At 27.6% G+C, this 22,980-nt stretch overlaps 2 protein-coding genes across 4 annotated transcripts in view; one reads left to right on the top strand and one right to left on the bottom strand.

The window, feature by feature from the left end:
- LOC129960336 (coiled-coil domain-containing protein R3HCC1L-like) overlaps positions 1 to 15,673 on the bottom strand; it is a 55,119-nt gene extending 39,446 nt beyond the window's left edge. Inside the window, exons 1-2 of the mRNA XM_056073707.1 lie at positions 15,653 to 15,673; positions 15,431 to 15,544 (exon numbers count right to left, since the gene is read on the bottom strand). The gene's annotated coding sequence lies outside the window, so the exon portion shown is untranslated. The remainder of the gene's footprint in view (positions 1 to 15,430; positions 15,545 to 15,652) is intronic.
- LOC129960337 (solute carrier family 35 member E2B-like) overlaps positions 2,354 to 22,980 on the top strand; it is a 47,031-nt gene continuing 26,404 nt past the window's right edge. Inside the window, exons 1-3 of one of the 3 annotated variants that reach the window (XM_056073709.1) lie at positions 2,354 to 2,373; positions 18,544 to 18,867; positions 21,401 to 21,536. In XM_056073709.1, coding sequence (XP_055929684.1) covers positions 18,588 to 18,867; positions 21,401 to 21,536 — 416 coding nt within the window. In that variant the 5' untranslated portion in view covers positions 2,354 to 2,373; positions 18,544 to 18,587. Of the gene's footprint in view, positions 2,374 to 16,251; positions 16,560 to 18,543; positions 18,868 to 21,400; positions 21,537 to 22,980 lie in introns of those variants that run through there. The other 2 variants (XM_056073711.1, XM_056073708.1) reach the window with 2 other exon arrangements.

Raw genomic sequence — 22,980 nt, 5'->3', positions numbered from 1 at the left:
AAAGAAATAAAGGGGGGGGGAACCCTGAACTTCATAAAATAATGAATTATGCCAAACATAAACACCAAAAAAAAAGTTCAACTAATTAAGTAATAAAATGAATAAATTTATATAAAAAGTGCTTGAGATGTTAAAAATACTGCAGAACTCTTAATTAAAAGAAAACTAATCAATCTGAAGGTAGATAAAGATTTTGATTGATAGCATTCCTATTCCAAAAACGCTAAAATTCGAGTTTCAGTAAAAATGTGTCGGGTTCGAGTTGTTCTGGAAGCTTCATAAATTCTTTCACTTCCTGCAAGTACTGAATGCCGAAGAATCAAAAAAAAAAAAAAAAAAAAAAACCATGCCTTTTCCTGCTAAATAAATGTAGAACTCAACATATTTCACAACATTAGAAGATGGATTAAAAGAGAAATATTTCTAGTATTTCAATGGCAATTTTTGAATCTATACATAAAATAATTTTTTTATAATGCTTGTCTGCAATTTTTATCAGAACTCAACATATAACATATTTCTGATGTGAATACAGAACAAAAATCATGCAACCGTTCTGAGTGAACTGAATTCATAGCTTATCCAGTCATCAGCAGCATTTCTTACCGATATATTGGATATAACGTAGTATCCACAAATTATTCAAGAATCGACATTTCTAATGAAATTTAAGAATATTTTCAAACATTAATCAAAATTATTTCACAAACATTTATTACTGACTAAATATGCAAGTGAAATAAATTTATTAAAAAAAAAATTACACAGCACGATTTTGTTGATAAAAAAAATTAACATCATTAGACGTTTACAGTTAGTAATTTTGCTTTACTTTAAGCCATTATTGCTCAGTTTAACATCATAACCAACTCCCATATTCACTTTTGTTATGAAGAGTGACTCCAGTGTTTCCAAGATTCTTTATCCCCCCAATCATGATTAAAAAAAAAAAAAAAATTCACAACCACCAGCATTGCTGTGAAAGAAAATTTGGAAAGAGGGTATTTTTTGTGGTTTTCCATATACAACCTTCTGCAGTTTTTCACTACCTCCTCCGTAACCCCGTAGCTTTCACCTAATTTCCGTAGCTGTAGGACGATTTGTTTCTGATAATTATAGCTACATCCACGATGTTACAACTTTTGGTTCCATCAGTAAAAACAGGTTAAGAATCAAAAAATTATTGACTGTGGCCATAAAAGATGTGCCGACACATTAAGTGTTGTGAATTTATGATATTTTTTTAACATCAATCAAATTTAATTTAATCTTTTAATTAAGGAGGGAATTCGTCAGACTTACCAACGACTGGAAAATTGACAATATTTATGCCTAAAAGAATTAGTCCGATGCTGAAACTAAAAGTAGGAATGAATGACGATCTCAACAAGGAACCATACATAAATAAAATTTATGGCATTATGGAGTAACGGATGGGAATTCTTGCTTTTTATTTCAATTAACAAATTAAGAGCTAGCTTCTCCTATCAAAGAAAGATTTACAACTTCATGAATAAAAATAGTCTTAGTTTTTGAGACTGCATAACTTGTGCCAAATGAAAATGATATCCGATAAATGAATTGATTGAATATTTAATGTTGTGTTATGCATGGTTTCTACTTTTGTTCATATTAAGCAAAAGAATAAAATCGAATATGCAAATCATGAATTTAAAATGCAAATGTCAAAAATTTCATGACGACTTTTGCACAAAACATCAGAAAACAGATTTTCATGACATTTACATACAATATCAGAAAATATATAATTCGATTCACATTCATTTTGTTACATAAAAGAGAAGCCGAGATAATACGGGATGCTACGTTTCATTTTTGCCGTAACAACCAGGAGCATGATTATGCAATAAATCTCTTCATCAAGAGTGAAAATAATGCACATTTTAAAACTGAATGCAGTCAATTCATGTGACGTAAAAATCACGTCATCTACTTCTGTACATGGCATTTAAACTATAATCCGCAATGCTTTCATCGATGAGTCTGCCATTAACGTCCTCCGCCAAGAATGAAGCGGATTTTTTGTTTACATTTAAAGTTATAATTTTGAGTAATTTTATTCCTTTATTTATATGTTAAAAGATGGAGTACTGGTGTGCTGCTGGATGCTTTAATGTGAAACACAAGTGTGATTGTCATGATAAAATGCTTTTTTAGTTTTCTTTTCAATAATCCTGATTTGGGTTGTTAGCATTGGAATAGAAGGTTTTAAGCCTTCTTCGAAGTCGGTGATATGCCCCGATCATTTTGAAGAATTCATTCAGTGTGTGTCCAGTTACTAAACATAGGAAACTGAAACCCAAAGCTGTTCCAGTATTTTTTTAGAAAATCCCTTCGAAGAAAAAGAAATCGGTAAGTGATTTGCCGTCAAAAAGAAATGGGGACAATCGTGAGTGCATTTCTAATTTACTTCTATGACATTTGATGAAATTTCTGATAATTTTGAATATGCTTAGAAAATGTAAAATGTCACGTCAAATGTAAAACGTCAGTAAAATGTTTACATGAATTTTACATTACATTCTCCCTGCAAAATCTTATGTAAATTTAATTGATCAGTTGAAGTAAAGATTAGTGTTCCCACAGAGTTTGTCGCCAATATGGCAACCCAACGGTACACTTTTCTAGCAACCCTAATGCTGTTTTGTTTACTATTTTTTACAATATACATGAACTACAACTATTTTATGAAAAAAGTTAAAAATAATAAAAAAATATCGATTAAAGATTTTAATTTTGTTCTTTATTATAATTAAAAGTTTTTTTTTATAACTAATTTGACACTGCAATTTTATTTTTAATGTGAATACGAACAGAAAATATTTATTCTTTTGCAATTTTTAACCGTCAGTATGCGCTATAAAAAATCGTCTGAATTCTTACTTTACGAAATCGTCTGAATTCTTACTTTACGAAATCGTCTGAATTCTTACTTTACGAAATCGTCTGCATTCTTACTTTAAAAGTCAGCTGCAATGGAATTCTTCGCAGTTCTCGTAATTCTTTTGGTGCTCTAACGGTTGATATCCTTGATAATTTGTTATGTTGGCAATTATGCAAAAATGGATGTCGGGTAAATGGGATGGAAGACAGTATTTCGTGCAGAATGGATGAAGGGTAAGTGGAATATATATATATATATATATATATATATATATATATATATATATAACGAGTTGATGAAGTTAGGAAAGGATGCTTGTTTGAAATTTTATATGGAGAATGGTTTGATTGCTTCTAAATGTGTATGCCCGGTGTATGGTGAGAATATGTTCCGTTAACAATATCCGTTTCTATAACGCCTTTCATTCTTTTCTATTGATTATGTACTATTCCTTTATCCACACAATCCTATTGTTCAATGTACTAGCGAAGCTACTAGGTTCCCACTGCTAGCGAAGCCGTAGGATGTTTTTTTAAGTTAAAAAATTCTGCCCGGTGCCTACTACAGATGCCAAAGGCATCGCATGCTCTAACTTTTGCTCTGCACCCAACATATCGGCTGCGCCGGTCTAAAAGAACAATACTTATCAGTAAAAAATCATAATTATATTGCGGAAAGTGGTAATCATAACTGTTCTGCAAAAGTGTTTGTTTATTTTGTCCGCCATCTTTATTGGCGACTTGGCACTAAACTTCACTTTTACTTAATTGATGTAAGTAAACAAACTCCTATTGCAAAAAATATCACTCCTAATTAAAAAAAAACTAACAACCGCTATAATGCTAAACTTGGGTGAAAGTGAAATTTTTTTTTTTTAAAGATTTATTTAATAAATAAATCCTTTGCTAACTACTGAAAATCCAACTTTCTTATTGACTGTTATCAGCATTTATAATTGATGTATTTTATTAAAAGTGCTCAGTTTGATAAATTGTATGCTACATATAAGATATATTAGTTTTGAAAATACATGTCATTTAGTTAAGTATATAAATACAAGAGAATTGATTACTAAGCAAAATTAATGCACTCTGCTTCTTCTATTATTTTTTCTAAAATAATCGACAAGATCAGTAATTTGGACAAGTTTCACTAAAAAAAGTTTTTCTCTCTATATATATATTCTTTTTTTAATTCTGAAGAAGATCTTCAAAAATTGAATTTGTTGAAGCATCCAGTTGATTCATATGTTCTATTCTTGTTAAATTAAGGACTGGAATTTCAAATGAATATTTATCTATTTTATTTCAAATTTCAGATTCTACTGTTTCAAGGTTTAATTTTGTAACAACAGTTACCTGTATTTCCTCCAAAGTTATTAGTTATTGAAATCATGACAATACAGTTTGGTTCTGAAAATAAAGACTCCAAAATTAATTGACTGCACTGGATTTTATATATAGAAACCTAGCAATCTAGTAAAACAGCAATTGACTTTCAGTTTTTATAAGAAAACAAACACTTTAAAAGATATAATAGTTGTAATGCCTTCAGGAGATATCAGCTTAATTTCACCATTATACTGTGATAGCATATCTGATAAGGAACTTTTTTATTAAAAACCATCTGATGGATGTACAGTACCAGATGATGTTGTGATGGCAGATAACGGTTTCCAAATTGAACAAGAACTATAAAAAATAGGATATAGAAATGTCCTAAATTTTTAAAGGACTGTATTCTGTTTAATATTACTGAAAGAATTGATAACTGCAAGATATCCAATGTAAGGGTTACAGTAGAAAGAGCTATTTCAAGAATTAAAATGTACAAATATTTTGCATCCCTTATACATGCTTATATAATGTCAATTCAGTATTTTTGATTACTTGCATGTTGTGTAACTTTCAAAGACCATTAACTGACATCAAATAATTTTTGTATATGATTTTTAGTTTTTGGCGTTATAATAAAATGCATTATGAGGTTTTACTTTTTTTATTATAAACTTTTCTTTTTTCTTTATCATTTTGTAATTCATATTTTTTAGTTATTGCTAGGTAATCATGTCTAATAACACAAGAGCAATCTTTTTATTCTTATTAGTGTTTATTTCTTCTGATAATTATCATTTTTGTTCCATTACATTATTCATAAAAATAGTTTTTTAACACATTTTTGTAATAAATTGTATTACTTGCAGCCATATGTACTAACGGTAGTTAATTATTCATTGCTGAGCAATCAAACTAGTATTTTGATAGCAAAACCAGTCATCAAATTTACCTTATTTTGTACTTTTTTTATGGTCCTCTAAATTTGAATTATCAATACTATCACGATATAATGGTGAAATGAAATGCATAGCTCCTGAAGGCATTATTAGTGGTTTTCTAAGTACATTTGCTAATTTGTGATGGATTTAAGGTGAATTTATGTCAAGCAACTGTTTCTATTGCTAAAAATATAATGTTATAATGTATTAGTTTCTTGTACTTAAACTGAAATTGATTACTATCATAATATCATGCCATTATCATAATATCATATACCATTGTGCACCTCATTGATTTCTGTTTTAAAAAATAGGTTTTTTTCACTGAAAATCAATTTCCATATCAGTATTTATTATATATTTTTTATTTCCAACTTTATCGCTACATGGATGTTTCATTCTTTTCTTTTTTCTATTCCTTTAACATATCGACTCTGAATCATAAAATTCTGTAAAAGCATAAAAGTTTTTCTTCCAACTCCTCTTTATATCTTATTTAACTTAATATATATATATATAATCATGACCTTATTCTTGTTTATTAAATTTACTGTAATGTATTTTGTTTTTGTTTAATTTTATGATATTCATCCAATGTAATTTTTATCAATGTAACTGTAGCATTTTAAAAATTAAAAGTATATTGCTCAACATTATGTTTTTATTGACGATAAAAAAAAACAACTGTTGTTTAGTATCTAGGATGTTTCTGTTGAATAAAATTGATTTCATCTTTTTGAATGAATGATAAATAGTTCTTGAGCTTTTTTAATAGGTGAGTACATTGAAACATCCATTTGATCATATTTTTTTCAAATAATTATCATATGTATTTTATCTATATTTTTTTTTGTAAAGTGTAATTTAAAATTATGAAGGTGTATTTTTGCGTGTTTGTCCTTTAATGATTTCTACAAATTAAAATGAAATAACTGATTCCTAAGGTGAATAGATTAAAACAGAAAAATAGATTAAAAAATGGTATTTATATTTTTTATATTTCATAATTTGAAATTGTAAATATAATTTATTCAACATATACAAATTTGAGTTTCGTGTTATTTCCTTTGAGCAAACTGAAAACATCAAAGTGTGAATATTAATAAAAATCATTACAGAAGAAAATAATAATAATAATAATAATTTTACTGGCGAGCTTCAAAATCCTAACTTATCTACGAGTAATAATTATTTAAAAAAAACTATATTCATAAAATTCAACATTCAATAACATTAAAATAATACATAAAAAGAACATATGTAATTTTTTCAAAAACTCTGCCATAGCCATTTGTTATTGGCCAAAAAAAAAAAAAAAAAAAAAAAAAAGACATGGGAAAGGAAAGGAATAAAACGGCACCAAATTAATTAAAAAGCGATATTAATTAATTCAAAAACAATAATTATATTGAAAATACTAATTAAAATTTTAATACAAGAAATAAAAATTGGCTAAAATAATTCAAAACAGTAATTTCTTTTTAAAAAAATCAAAAGTTTTTAAATAATTATTCGGCTAGCGTAACATTAACTTCAATGCTTTCCCCAACTTCATCGGCAGACATCCCGACATGCGCAGAACGGTTGAAAATTGAACAGAAGCGGTTTGTTTGGTACCTGTGACGTGAGCGTGAATTGGGCCCATTAAAAGGCAGAAAATTATTTCACTCCAGGCATATACTTGCACCTTATGAATCTGAAAATTTATTTAGACTTTGACGCCTACAACTATAAGCAGTCAACTGTCTTTATGGCAGAAGTGGTGGCAATCAGAAATGCTCTAGAGTTTGTCGCTCAACGCAATATAAAAGGGACAAAGAAAATTTCAGACTCCAGATAAGTCTTAGTAGTCCTTGGTTCTGATGGAAAAAAAAAAAAAAAAAAAAATGGATATAAAAGAAAAAGTTGCTGAAATAGAGGTTGAAATGACCTGGATCAGAGCTCAACAGGGGTATAATGGAAATGAAAAAGCAGATGCACTAGCCAAGGAAGCTTTAAATTTAGAAAATTAAGAAATATCTTTCCATGAGTTCAAAATTCAACTCAGAAATGAGACTAAAAAACTAATAATTAAAGATTGGCAGGAGAGGGAATAATTCCATCAAGGGAAGAACAACCTATCAGCATTTTAAAAACGTTTTTGTTAACCGAATTGAGGGTGTTTTTACATTAATCAAGTATAGACTGGACATGGTGTATTTTCTGTACATCAAAGTCATTTCTTTGACAAAAGTTCGACTTATCAGTGTGGCTCCAAAGAAGGATCTATAAATCACGTAATCAAAACCTGCGCATTATGGGATAATACAGACTCAAATGGCCAAGAAATTGGATGTCTCTTGACGTCGAACTCATAAAAATTCCAGCCATTAAATCTTCTATTAGGGACATTTTGTCAAAGCTCTTTCGTTTTTTATATATTAAAGTAAAAAATTAACGTACATTTAATGTATTTTATGCATTTTTATAATGTTTCACAATTTAATATGTGATGTAAAATGTAATGTTTTGTTTTCTATTCTTTTTTTTTCTGTACCAATATGCGTTTTCTTTAGAGGGTTCTTTGTAGTTTGCAAATGTCCGATGTCATAAAATGTTGTTTGTTCCTTCGTGCTAGGTGGGGTTGCTCATCGGCGGCCCCATCAAGTTTCCCGCATGGCCTCTGGCTAGGTCGGGGTATTGCTTGTACAGGCTGAATATAGAAAATATGGAACTGAAGAACCCCTACTTTTTTAGGGCATGAATACTCAGAAAATATAACTATCTTATTTCCAAATTAAAATCAAAAACTAGATCAATGATCCATTCAAGGAAAAAAGACTAAATCTTGATATTTTCTACAAATAATAATAATAGTAATAATAAAAGATGACAGCAATGCACTATTTAGATCAGGATCTGGGGTTGAAGTAACGTTTCAACCTATCAAGTACAAGTATTTCATAGTCAGGAATTACAGGAAAATGTAATTTTTCCGTTATTCTGATTATGTATTTGTTTGGCTTCAATTGTAAAAATCTTTAAAACATTCATAGTTCTTTCAGTGAAGACTTCTGGAACTTTCTTAATATGTAATTAACTTCAAATACCCACTGTAAGTTTTTTTTTTTTAAATAAATATCCTCAATACAAGGCATTGTCAATCATTTTTCCAAGCGTGTTACACATAAAAATTTCATGTATCACGCATAAATGCATTCACTGGCAGCAGGAACATGATATTTTGAATAAAAAACTGTTGTTTAATATTAAAATATCCAACATGGATAAAACAAATGATATTCTATTCTTCAAAATGGCAGCCTAATGCAATCAACCTCACTGTATTTGTGAATTGGTTGAAAAGGCACTGATCACGCGATTTAAATTTTTCATGTGATTTAAATTTTTAGATAGGAAGTTAATTTGTATCTGACTTTCTCTTGCTAACTGTAGAGAAGTGTTCAGGCATTTGGCAGTACACAATATGAGCCCTTTTTTAATAAACTGATCTATTTAGTTGCACATCTCAATACATTGTAAATTAAGTATCATACTAATGATTTATTTTATACTTTTTTTTATTTCATTAACAGTGAAAATTAATTTTTTTAATTATTATAACTCCTGATTGTACGGCATTCCCGAAAGTACACACTATTATTTTAACTGATGTTTAAAGTTTATAAAAATTGTAATAACTAAGTGAATTTAAAAAAAATAGATAATAACTTCACCGATTATACTTGGCCAGGTGTTAATATAATCCCAATATTTTATAATTTATAGGAATTGTATTTTTTGCAAATTAATTTATTTAGTAAATAAGCTAATAACATCTTTTTATTCGACATGACCATGGTTCTCCTCAGCTCAGTGGCCCTAGGCAGTTGCAGAGTAAGAAATCCGCCATTCATATCGAAGGAGTATTTGGCCATTTTCAATTCAGAAGTTATTATATCATGAAGTTGCAGAAAATACAATATCATTTATTTCATAAAAGTAGAAACTTTTACTTTACTACACACAATTTAAATACCTCGTTTTAAAGCTTTTTATTTCTCTCTCTTTTCATACCATTTTAGAGACATAGAAGAAGCCAGCAATTATTTACCAGACAGCCATAATTTGGTTCAGCAAATGTCATTTTCAGTGGTATTATCTCCTAATAAAGATAACCTAATTTAGAAGCAAATACTTGTAGTCTGGCTATTTAAGTTTGCTTTCATTGCTTCGGCCCAACTGTATAATTTCATCAAGTGGAGTAAATTGCAGTAAGTGATATATATATATAATTTTAAATTTCATCTTTATTTTGTTTTAGATTTTATTTTCAAGCACGAAATTTTTTATTATCAAGAAATAATGCTCTATTCCTCATATCCGAAGTTTTGTGTTTCATATACTAACTAACAGGATGTTTTATTTTTGAATCACTATGAATAAAGAATAAATTTCATCATTTATTAATCATTAATTTATGATGAATAAATCTTCTGTTTCATATTTCCTCTTCCTGATTTGAGGAGAAAATTTTCCAAGTTTGGCAGAATTCGAGCTGCTGTCGTTACTAATAGAGCAACATTCTTACCAACCTTAAATATAGAGTTCTAATGAGTTTTTGAAGGTCCGAGTACGGTTTCTACAATGAGTATCTCTGCTTGTTGTCTAAGGTGCTTGCGGTTTTAAATTAATCGGTATACAAACCAATCAACCTCTTTCGTTGTTTGCCTGATTTAGTGTTGATTTAGATTGCCTGATTTAGTGTTGATTTAGATTGCCTGATTTAGTGTTGCAATCATAAAATCACTGTTGATTGTGCTTTGGAGCATCGTCGAGTTGCTCCATGGCTTTAATTTGTGTGCGTGTGTTTGTAGGAAAACTATATTCATGAAATAAGAGGTCAGAATTTTGAGCACAGTTTTTTTTAGACGTATTTCACATACTGACCACAAATTTAATGAAATAAACATTTTGATGCCGTTGTACGAAAGGTGGATACAAGAGGGAAGGGGGGGGGGATAATGACTCTCAAACCTTAGAAAATATTTTGTAGTATGAAAGAAACGCTTCCGTAAAGCTGATTACATCTGAGCAGTTATATATGAGCGTTTGATAATAATAACTTATCAAAACCCGTTAGGAAAAAGATTTATTTGAACTGTTTCATTTTTATAATCTATCTTTTTGTGGCTTTATATATACCATCTTCGCTTAAAAAAATCATTGATGAACAGTCAATTTGTCGTTAAGGGCTCCCGTGTAAAGTTACTGTAATGAACACTAGGCGTAATATATTCTATGTAGTCAAATCAAAACGTATCAATACAAAAGGACTATATTCTACATATTATCAAAGAAGTTGTAATATACTCTATATATTATATGTTCAAAACTTGGGGTGGATTCAATTTTGAAGATTGCGATCATGGAAGCTTTGAGTAGATTTGCGCTAATGCTTCCTTTAATTTTCTAAGAAATTATTTAACTAAAGTTTGAAAATATCAGTACTAATTTTGCGTTTAAAATAAAATCAAACGACATGTAACGACACAGTTAAGTCTCAAACGCCTTATTCCCGGCCGATTTGGTGCGTTTTATTGACCCCTAAAACCCTGCAGAAAATATCTGTATCCAAATTATATTCTTGAGCATCCCTCCCCCCTCCTCTTCTAAAATGTTAATCTGTATATAGTACTCAATGAAAAACGAATCCTCCATTAATGATGTAGTTTGTAATTCCAAAATCATGATGAATAATGATGGGGTTAAAACTTTTGAATAAGGAAGACTTCTTTGGTTTCATCAAAAAGTGCCTTTAGATAAGATGATAATTCAAAATTTAAACATAAAAAAAAGACCATCGTCTGAGTATTTGATTATACTGGACCATTGAAAGAATAGCATTGAATTAACAGGTAAAATCATGTATCACCATCAAGGTGTCTTCACCCCCCCCCTCCCCAACAATCTATGATAGAATTTTGAAGTCTGGAAGAAATGCAGTAATATATGAAATTCCGGGCTATATACGAAAGTCTGATTTTTAAAAAAAATCTTTGACTGAAACCGTTTATGTAAAAGAACGAAATAAATTGATTTATTTTTATGATTTATCTTTTTATGGCCTTATATATATCATTTTTTCAAATTTGTCCGTTTTTGATAAACAGTCAATTCGCCGTAAGAATTTTAGTGTAAAGCCACTGTTATGTGCTTTAGGTGCCTTTTTATACCTTCAAGCCACGAAAGCGTACCTATGAAAGAGTACTATAGACACACTGTTAGAGGTTTTGGTTGCTCAATTCGGACATCAGAAACAAAAGGTATCGTTCAAGATCTAAAGAGAACCGCGTTGTCCGTGCAACAATAATTTTGAATTCAGTGTTGCCATTTGAAATAATACGCCTTTTTAGAGATTTTATTGAGCTTAAACTACCCAAAAAAATTTCCGTACCTAAGACTATATTTTTGAGTATGCCCCCCCCCTCCAAAAAAAACGTTACCCTGCATCCGCCTTTAATGGATTATTATTTAATTTCATCTATATTTTGTTCTAGTTTAAAATCTCCGGTCACTAGTCTATGCACAGATGTTAAGATACAATTTTTACCCCCCCCCCCTCCCCCCCCAAAAAAAATACGGAGGCGTACAGCAGAATATCGGGGACATCTGAGGTATTATTTAAATTGACATAAATAAGGTAACTATGAAGAAGAACCTTAGCCTAAAATTTTTCCAAAGAAATACTCTTTTATTGGCTAAAGTTGCAGGCCCCTATATACTGGCACAGCTGAAAGTTTTACCAATTCTTATGTTAAAAAAATAGCAGGAAACACTAAGTGAAATTTATATAAATTTATTTATTAATCTAATTCACATTACTTATTTGAATAATTTATCTTCAGAGGTATAAATTATCACATGCAAACATGTAGATAGAAAGGGATAGAAGATCAATAAAATTATAAAATTCTGCATACCTTTAAAAGTTAAGATACAGTGAATTTCACTTGAAAGTGTTAACATTAGTTTTAATTTATTTAATATCTTGTCTGTCATCTTTTTTTCCAAATAATAATGTGTTTTGGAAGAGTTACCACCATTAGTTATATTTCTATAAGTAAATATTTATTTTTTCATGTTAAAAGTAACATTTTGTACATGCAATTAAATTACCTTTTCTTCATAAATGGTATTCAATTTTTAACGAATAATATTTCAGTAGAAAAAATAATTGTATTTAGATTTTATCGAATTAAAATAGATTATCTAAATTGGCATTACGTTGTCATGTTTTTTTTTGTTTTTGTTGCTGTTGTAAGTTATGTCAAATGGGGTACAGAGTTACAGAATGAAATGGGCAAACTGTTATGTACATAATTTATTGAATTAATGCACTTCAAACAAGCATATATTTCATAAAGTAAATTTTATTACCTTTAATAGCTTCACATTTTCCATTTAAAGAATTTTAATTAAAATACAAATAATAATAAAAATAAATTAGTTGATTTTCAAAAATCATTTTCTCCATATAAGTTCACATAACTTTTTATGGGATGTTCATAATATTTCTTTACATAAGAAGCAGTATTTTTTTTTTTTATTAATATTTGTTAACATTTTGATTCAGATATTTAAACATGAGAAAAAGAAAAGGCGTGTGTGAGTGGGGGGGGGGAGGGTTAAGTTCTAGGGAACTAATGAAAACTGCAGTCACTATATTTTTATTCATATTAAAAAAAAAAAAAAAAAAACTACAATTAAGCATCAACTTTTCAAATGTGATGGTTTATTTTAAGTTTTCTTAAGGAATAATTAGATATTTGTATATATTTCACTTCAAATGAATTTTAATAAAATGTAATAGTTTTAATAATTATAATAACTGCTGCAACTATAATGACATAATGTACCTTGACAGTAAGGCATGGAATTTTAATGTCAATCACTTTCAAAAACATTAAACACCAAAAATAAATGTTACTCTTTTTAATTTTAATGTATCATATATGTAAGAGGTTATAGATCATTCATTTTTTTTTTTGCTTGATATCAAAGCTGAAAATAAAAAAGTTCCTGTATCTATTTCATTGAGAATATATGTAGAAACATAAGAGAGAATTTTGTATAAAGCTTTTACATAAAGTACTTAATTACCCTTTAACCCCAATTTGTAAATCAGAATTATTATAATTTTCACTGTCTTAGTCAGTGACAACAAGTTTCCACAAGCTTCTTCAAAATACTGAAAAAGCAATCCTTCTTACACATTCACCAATAAAATTAGTTGAAAAAAATATTCCCTATTTTGAAGTTATAAAAAATTCCAGCACTAGTTTGATGCACTCTTTTTATGAAATGGTACTTCAAAACAATTTTAGTCTCAATAATCTAAAATGACCACAGACTGGAATCGGCAATTATTCCAGTCCATGGATTATTTTAAAATATAATTTTTTAAAAATATAATACCTTTTTGCTAAAAAAAGTACCATAACAAACTTATTTTATTATAATTTTTTTAATATTTTAATTTTTTCACTAAATTTATTTTATTACAAATTTATAATAAAATAAATTTAGTGTATTAATTAACAACTGCAAAATTTAATGTTAGGTGGAACACATACACCTCTTCAAGAAATTTAAACACTAATATATGCTATATATACACACATGGGGTGTTTCCAAAAATCAGAGTAAATTTGAAAATCAGTAATATTCAAACAGCATTTAATGCTGCAGAAAAGTCATTCCTTATCAGATAGCTGTGTTCTTAAAGAACCATGCTGAATATTTTAAAACTGATTCTGCAGTAGTCAGAGATATGTGTTCTATTGTATAAGAAACTGACTGCAGCCAACAAATGTTTAATATACCATCTTCCATTCAGAAGATCAGATGCAATAAATATTATTTTTAATGGTATTACAGAGTATGAATAGAAATATTGCTTACCACTACAAAAAAGAGCAATTTCTTGTTTGACAGTTATGTTTCATATTGGAAGATGCCACATAGAACATTTGCAATCCATTACTCTACACCTCATATTATTTGTATCATGCATTTCCCCATTAATTACAAACTAATCTTGTTGTTTAAATTGAAAATTATGTCCTTATTAAATTCTGATTTTATTCCCATCTTTTTCTGCATAAATGACTTTTTAACTATCTTAATTCATTTATAAATTATGGTTTTTAAAAAAATAATCAGGGCTTCGGAATTGTCTTGTACATAAATTTTGAAAGAAGGAAAAACAAATGTCAATCAAATAAATTTTATTTTTTGGTATTTTTATTTATGGTATAGTAAAAACATTCATCGAAGGAAGCAGATAAGTGAAAAACTTAGGAAAAAGAAAAAGAGTAGATATTTTATTTTGTTAGATTTTAATTTTTTAGTAAATAAAAACAAATGAAAAATACTGAAAAAAAATGCCTTTTTTTAATATAATTTTAAGAATTTAACATCAATCCTAAAAAAACAACATACATGGAGCTCTATGATAAAAATTCTGAGCTACATTTTGACCTATACATGAGCAACAATATAATCTATAAATTTAACCCCAAATCATTTCTTGTTTTCAATATGTTTTCTTTTCTCCTCTTTAGAAAGATTCATACAAATTTTAAGCAGATTCAAATAAAAAAATAGAATCAAACGTCTATTCAAAATATATCCTTAGAAAAAAACTTAAGTGATATTAAAAATTTACTAAATTTGATGTGAATAAAGAATATGGTATGAACAACAAAATGTAATTTTTAAAAGGTGATAACTTGCCAAATGTAGTAACCTGACTGCATTCTTAAGTTTTACCAAACATTTTCTACATCAAAAGATTTCCTACTTTTAAAAATACTATTATTCTTAAGTAATACAGACTAATAATAGTAATAACAAACTAATAAAACAGACATCTGCAAAAATGCAGGAGAAATTTTCAGCCAATGACATTATAAATTTTTCTGTTACTTTAAAAGTAACGTGCATTTTAGGCATAAAGTGACTTCCCGCAATTATTTTTATTTGGTTAATTAACATAAAAAATATATTGAATACTTGCTAATATATTAAATACTTGCTAAATTAAAAAAAATCCTTGCTATTTTTTTTTCCTTGTCATGCTAAAATCAAATAACTGCACCATGAATATCTGACAAATTCATCTACAACGCGGGTGCAAAACCATTTTTAATTTAAGTAATTTTTATATAATTATACTGGCACAAAATCAGCACAAAGAATATATTTACCTTTCTGGTCCTTTATCTTCCAGAAAATCATCAAGATCTTCCTTCAAAATATCTACAAATTTTAATTCTTCATTAATTAAATATCTTCCTTCTAGATAAAACGCCAGCTTGGTCCTATGAATGAAATTACAGCTGAAATTTATAACGATCGATTAAAGCAAAGATAGAATGAAAAAAATTTAACAGTTTCAGAAGTTATATCGAAATTTTAACTGAAGAAACCTTTTAAAATCTTGGTAACCTATATTCGTGGCTGATTACACGATAGCAACGTAAATCGCTTGCACTTGTTATTGTTAACTCGTGCTAGTGTTTTGCTCTCCCTTTTCCCTTCACTTCGATCAGTATTATATACAGAAGCATTGCCACGCAATTTTAATTTAATGAAATCGATGCTGTTAAAAAACCATGCGGAAATTCTATGACATTTTTGTACACCTGGCAACGGAAGTCTAGTTAAGGAACGTTATAGATAGGAAAGAAATCCTATTCCGCACAATCAATGCAAAATGATATTAGGGCGGGATATAACAGATAGTTGATTCTCATTGGTTTAGGTTCAGAACGTCATTAAATTTCAAAAGCCGACTTGTAACATTTGGCGCATAAGCGTTGCCTGAATGATTCGCCAAGCATTAAGCACTGAAGAGAGGACGATTTCCTTGGCTGTGTATCTCTATATTTTGTTTTGTTGATAAGTTCCTTTAATTTAGGTAACCATAAAAGTTAGGAAAGCCACACCTTCTTTTCCCCTTGCATCTGGTTCACGCGGAATACGGAGTAGAAAAGTTTTCGGGCAATAGTGAATAATGTTGCTCATGCATACACAAAACGTATACAAGTAGCAGTGAGTAAATAATTGTTGACGTAATGTTGCCGAATATCGCATACTCGCTGACGTTTGAGGGAGTGCTGAAATTTCTTTAAAATACTCTTTTTTTTACCATAAAAATAAATTTAACACATCTATATAAACAAGTACTTACGATTTCTAACATAACTGACAATAAATTTACTGAGAAAATAAAGCTTGCTACAGGTGGTCACAGTAATTTCAAGATGTGTATTCAGCTTTTACGCTCTTAAGACGAAAAGAATAGGTGGTACTTGCTATTGATCTCTGCGACAGGTTTGAGAACATTTAAGTGATTAATTATTATTTAAGTTTTTGATTTAAAATTTTGTAAACTTCATGTGAAATATTTGCCTTAGTTAAATAACAAATATAAGTAAATTAAATTTAAAAAACTGAAATTTGAGTGAAACTAATTAAACATATGATGCATATAAATGCCTTTAAAAATGAAGCATATTGATTTGAGAAACTGATCAATAATTTTTAACTGGGATTGTTGCTGTTGTAAAGTGGTTGTGTCAATTTGTTAGTTTAATGAAAATAATTCATTAAATTATGTTTGTTTTCTACATCTCTTTTGTAAATGTTTTTCATATTGAAATTAATTTCTCTTCTGAATTATTATGTGCTTTGATTTTTTCTACTGAATTATTTATAATTATATGGTTGTAATGATATTTTTGTTATTAGATCTTTGGATAAATTCTGTTATAGTAACCTATTGTAAACTGATATTATGGTAATTGTTTTTCTTTAATAATTTTTAAAATTTATATTACTTCTGAAAGATTTTTTCTATAGATATACTACTTATTTCTATGACAAAAATAAATGAAGCATATATTTGAAATATTTTAAGTATACTTATAATTTCAATCAAAGTTAGTTTTTAGCTGTATTTTTTTAAAGATAAGTTTATTCATATTCTGAAAAGTCAAATGCATGTTAAAAGAAATTAAATTGTTATTATCTGTTTAAATATGCGTGTTAAGAAATGTTTTGTATGGAGGAATTTATTATCTATGTTATGATAACTGATTTATTATTTTTTCTTAACTTTTATAATTTTTTTTGCTCTAAATTTAATTGTTATAATTGTCTGAAATATTTTTTTTTTTCTATTTCTTATTACTTGTACACTTCTGGATATTTAGGTCTAAACTGCTTTTCAAATTACATCTCTCTATTCCCAATAAAAACACCCATTACTTGTTAGAATTTTATTGAAAATTGTTGCTTGTGTAATTTTTCCTGCAGTTTATAAGTAATTATTTTTATTAGAAATAAGCAGACCTTTTCAGTATTAAGAGTGAGATATATATATCTTAATATATATCTACAATTATACTTATGTAAAATTTTGTTATTTAACATATTGAAAAAATGTTTATTATTGAGAAAATTGAGAATAAAAATGGATGTCATCTTCATATAAAAAACAAAGTACACATCTCAATACTTTTTTTTTTTCAAAATAAATATCATTATTACAAAATTTAGGATATATCTTTTTCATAAAGATTTTCCTGGTTATAATGTTTTTTTTAAGAGGTTTTTCCTAGAGAATGTTTGCAAAAAATTATTTTTTATATAATACTAGATTTTACACATATAAGGTTTTGAGGAATAATACTAATTAGAAAACTAAAATTTATTAGAACTAGAGTATTCATCCTAAATAGGGTATCAGTTTATAGTGAGAAACACTGTCTACAACAGTTCAATCTGGTTCATTAAGCTTTAAAATAGCTGCAGTATTCAAAGATGCATAAGAATATTAATATATTTTGAAATTTTGGTGTATCTGAGTAATTTTTTCTTTTTTTTTTTGTATACATGCATCTTTAGTTAAGATATTTTATTAATTTTATCATTCAAATGAAAATAAGAAAATTAACTGGAATAAAGGAAATTGAAATATACTTGAAAAATAAATATTAGAAAAAGAAGGAACCTAATAGTACTGAGATAGAGGTATATGTATTATTGGATTAGAAGTTTAATTTATTCAAAAAGTATTTCCCTGTCATATATATACAAAAATGCTAATATTATTACAGTTTTGAAAATTATGGAAATAAAAAAATAATAATAAAACCTTCTAGCCATACTTTTTATAACACATCCCTACAGTTACTCCCTCAGATTCTTGTATCTAAAATTGGCATTAAGAAGAAGATGAAATAAAAATGCAATTAAAGAATTTTGTTAGTATTTAAATTTTGTCATACTATTAATATTGTGCTATTTGTTTTAGGTTTTCTTGTCTAAATTTCAACATACTCAAATTCACTTTATCTGATGAATTCTGAGAGTGCCCCTAAACTTCACAGAGAACATTATGAGTTGGAGCGCACAGTTTTATCGGACAGCATGGAAGATGAAACATCAAGTCTTATTAGTGGATTTGATGATAAAATATCACATATATCTGATAGAAACTTTATGAAAACTCAAAATCTTAACCTTTTATCTTCTAAAGCAATTTATTGTATCATTTTTTGGTATTTTTTTAGTTTTACCACTCTTTTTTTAAACAAATATATTTTGGCTTATGAACAAGGAGATCCGGCACTTCTAGGTATGTAGTTTTACATAGATATTTAAATTAAAGCTAATATGCTAATTTAATTTATCTGTTTTTTGTTTTTTTAATATTTCTGTAAGCTCATTTTTGAAAGTCATACTAAAATAAGTATCTTATACCTCATTGATATTTAGGTGTAAGAATGCCTATAGAAAAATTTGACATTGTATAAAATAGTTATATGGAAGTTAACTTGTATTCAATGTATAAGCAGTGTGACAGATTAACTTAAATATAGTTCAAGAATAAAATAAACATATGTTCTTATAATTTCTAAAATTTTATTTATTTCTTCTCAAATTTTCAGTCTGATGCACATATTAATCTTATTTAAGGAAAATATTTTACAATCTATTAAATGTACTGGTATAAAATGTACTCTTTAGATGTTTCAAAAAAGCACATTAAATTCATATTTACTGATTTCCTTTTATTTTGATGTAAAATTTATCCTATTCAAAGCTGTTTTGGTATTTTTCATTTGATGAGAGAAATATTTTAAAATTTCCTTTTTGTGGGGGAAAAAGGAACCCGTACCTTATCATATTTTACATCTATTCCATTTTCTTTTTAATTTATATATTAGTTAAAAATCATATTCTGTTTTCTGATCTAATATATAGACCAAAGCTTTTAAACTTCTTTTTTTATATCTTTTTGGATGGAAATTTCAAAATAGAATTTTTAAAAATATATGTGTAGAAAATAGAATTTTTAAAAATATATGTGTAGAAAATAGAATTTTTAAAAATATATGTGTGTTAAAGACTCATGGATTCATAGTTTAATGAGTTCATCGAACAGTGACAATTTTTTGGTTTAAGATGAAACGTTTTTCCTTTAATATTAAACCTGTTTTAAAAATCTCTTACATATATCAATTAATTTGTAGCATCTATCATGCATTTATAATATTCTGTCTTTTATTTATTTATTTGTTAAATAAGCGGAAGAATATATCATGTTCATTTGTATTTATATGAAGTGCAAAAGTGTTGTCTATGCATGGCTTTACAGAAATTATAATGTGATCTCACTTAGAATTATTTTTTTTTCATAAATAAAACTATCTTAATAAAGCATGGTAAAATCCTAGTTTAATGTGCCTCTTATTTCGCCAAGGATGCCAACAGTACAAAGTCGCCAAACAAGATGGATGACCATATAAACAATACTATGGAACAGTTATTGTTACTTGTCATTTTTATTAAAATTATGAGATTTATTGATCATAATTGTTTAATCCAAGAACACTATTTTTTTTTTAACTTTATGGTATAGTAACTTATGGTAACTTAACAAAATTGCTGAATCTCCTTTGAATTCTGAAATAGAGAATTTTTGCAAACCGGCTGTGCCGGTCTGTAGTTTAGACAATAACATTCGAACAAACGATGCCTTCAGTATCTGAAAAACTTTTTACAAAAACAAAATTTTTTAACTTAAAACAAAGAAACAAGCATTCTATGGTTTCTCTAAGAGCGGCAGCGGGAAACATAGTAGTTTCGCTAACTCATTATACTTAAGGATTCTGAGAACAAGAACAGAACCAAGAAAAATGAAAGCATCCGTTCCGAATAGCTTCACTAGTAGAGACTGATGCATTTCTTAAATAGAAATTTGAAAGAATAAATACACTTATTCGATTCAACTACTTCTTCGTTTGAGCAGGGAACAATTTCCATTATAAAAAAAAAAAAAAAAAAAAAAAAAAAAACTTTTCAGTGATGTAAACGTCGTTCTGTCGGCACCATATATATTCCGAAATGTAGACATCGATTTCTCAAATACAATATCCCTCATAATATTGTGATCTACGATTTAATCATATTTCATCAGATAGAATGATAGCTTATATATTTCATCAGACTTCAGATTATTAAACACTCACGCACTTACCGAATAATCACGAGAAATCCATGAAAGGAACAACAAATCGCAAAGAATTCCATTATAATTGTAAGATAACATTAAAATGAAAAACTGTGAAATAAAGACAAACGATTCAAAAAGCTCGAGCGATGTTTTTAATTTTTTTTTTATTTCTGTTCTGCCAAAATTCGTAAACGGACGGTTTTAGTTAGAATAATATAATTCGGTAAGAATTGCAAAAGGATAAATATTGTTTATTCAAAATTCACTTTAAAAATAACATTGAATGTTTAATTAGTAGTAATACTACTTTTAATTATGAAGCGTAATTTAATGAAATTCTTTAATGGATATTTATTTGTCAATTATTTTTAATTTTCATTTCTTGTAAAATTGTTGTAGTAGATGCACAACTCAACAAGCGAAAAAAATTGTAAACAAATTAATTTAGGGTTGCTAGGAAAATTATTCCTCTTACTTTTTGTGTTACCATACTGGCGACAAACTCGGGGGCACACTAAATTAGAATTCAACCAAAAGCATTTACATATATTCAACATGTTCATTGTAATTTTTAAAATAATTTCTTCATTAGTTTTGACCTTTGTTTGTGATAGTAACAATTTTTTTTTAAAAAAAAAAAATCTATTTTTAGGATCTGCCCAACTATTAATGTGTTCAATTTGCGGATATGCACATTTAAAGTTTCCATGCAATTTGTACAAAAATGTTGTTTGGGAAAGAACTCCTCCTCGTTTTTTTCGGAACATGTTTTTGGTAGGAAGTTTAAGGTAAGAAGATTTAGTTTAATAATATATTTTTTAAAGGAATTTATTTTTAAGGTTTAATTTTACGATGTATTTTTTAAAACAAGAAGAAATTTGTAATATATTTTAAAAGAATAATTTTGTAACCTTTTTTAAAAGAAAAATTTTATAACATGTTTTTTGAAATAAGAATTTTCAAATACAAGTTTTATGGCCGATATCATTTTCTATGGAATTTTCAGTACTCCTGCCTTTCTGTAATTTAATTTTTGTACTTTAAAAATGAGAATTATAATCATCTCTAATCTTTATTTAAAAAAAGTAACTATTTCTCTAATTGTGAAAAGAACATGCATTTTGAAAATGTAGAAGAAAATGTACATGCATTTTGAGTACAATTTGTGTAAACAGAGTATGAAGAAACATTGTTTCTAGAATTTTAACCATATTTCTTGAATTTGTTAATAACAATATTACCATGATTTTTTATTCTTGTCTTTTACAACAATTTTTGTTGGTATCCTCAGATTTTGCATATTTTACATTGTATTTAAATCTTCAAGTCTATGCGTTAATGAAATTTTTTATGTTATGTTTAATGTAATTTTCACATGCCAAATAGTTTGTGGAGGAAAAATTATACTGTAGAGACTACTTGTAGTGATAATTTTGTACACAAGTGAGTGATTACTACGTCTGAATGATCAGTAGGGCTGGACGATGATCGAACTTCATCATTGCGATATAATTGCTAACATAAATGAACATATTCTTGAAATATTGTGGTTTTATTATTTATTTATCAAATTATAAATAATCACTAATAATTAACATGCTGACTAATTTAAACTCCCTCAGATAAAAGGAAATTTCAGTTTATCTTGCTGAATTTTCATTTTATGTAATAAAAATATTCACGCTTTTAAATTTTCAGTAAAATAATTAAAATATAATTATATTAAAATCCATTCACTAATGTGTGTCAATACAATGTTTGCATTTTATAATTCATCATAATATTTTATTTCTTGTGCAGCTGAATTAGAAAATGTCAGTTTCTTTCATTCTTCACTAATATATATGATACTAATGCCTTTCACAGGCAAAATTCAGTATTTTGATAAATCTCGAAATCTAAAATCAATGTCTTCAAAAATAAATTCAGCAAACAAATAACATAAATTTTCTTTTTTGTTTTTAAAAGTATTAGTGACAGATTTAATTTAAATAAGTAGGCGAGTTTTAACTTAGTTGACAGATTATATAATTACAATTAAAGAGTCTTTTATATAATTTCAGAAGGCAAAAAATGATTGAAATATAGCAATTCTGAAATGTGTAAGACAAGAATTGGAAGAATAATGGAATTTAAGTGCATTTATGAAAAAATAATTCAGTACATTAAAAAGTTTAGAAAAGGTCTCCAAATATTCAAGCAATTATGAAGCAGCATGGACAAAGAAAAATA

Source organism: Argiope bruennichi, chromosome X2 (assembly GCF_947563725.1).
Source record: "Argiope bruennichi chromosome X2, qqArgBrue1.1, whole genome shotgun sequence".
Taxonomy (NCBI): domain Eukaryota; kingdom Metazoa; phylum Arthropoda; class Arachnida; order Araneae; family Araneidae; genus Argiope; species Argiope bruennichi.
This window is presented reverse-complemented; position numbering and strand designations above follow the sequence as displayed.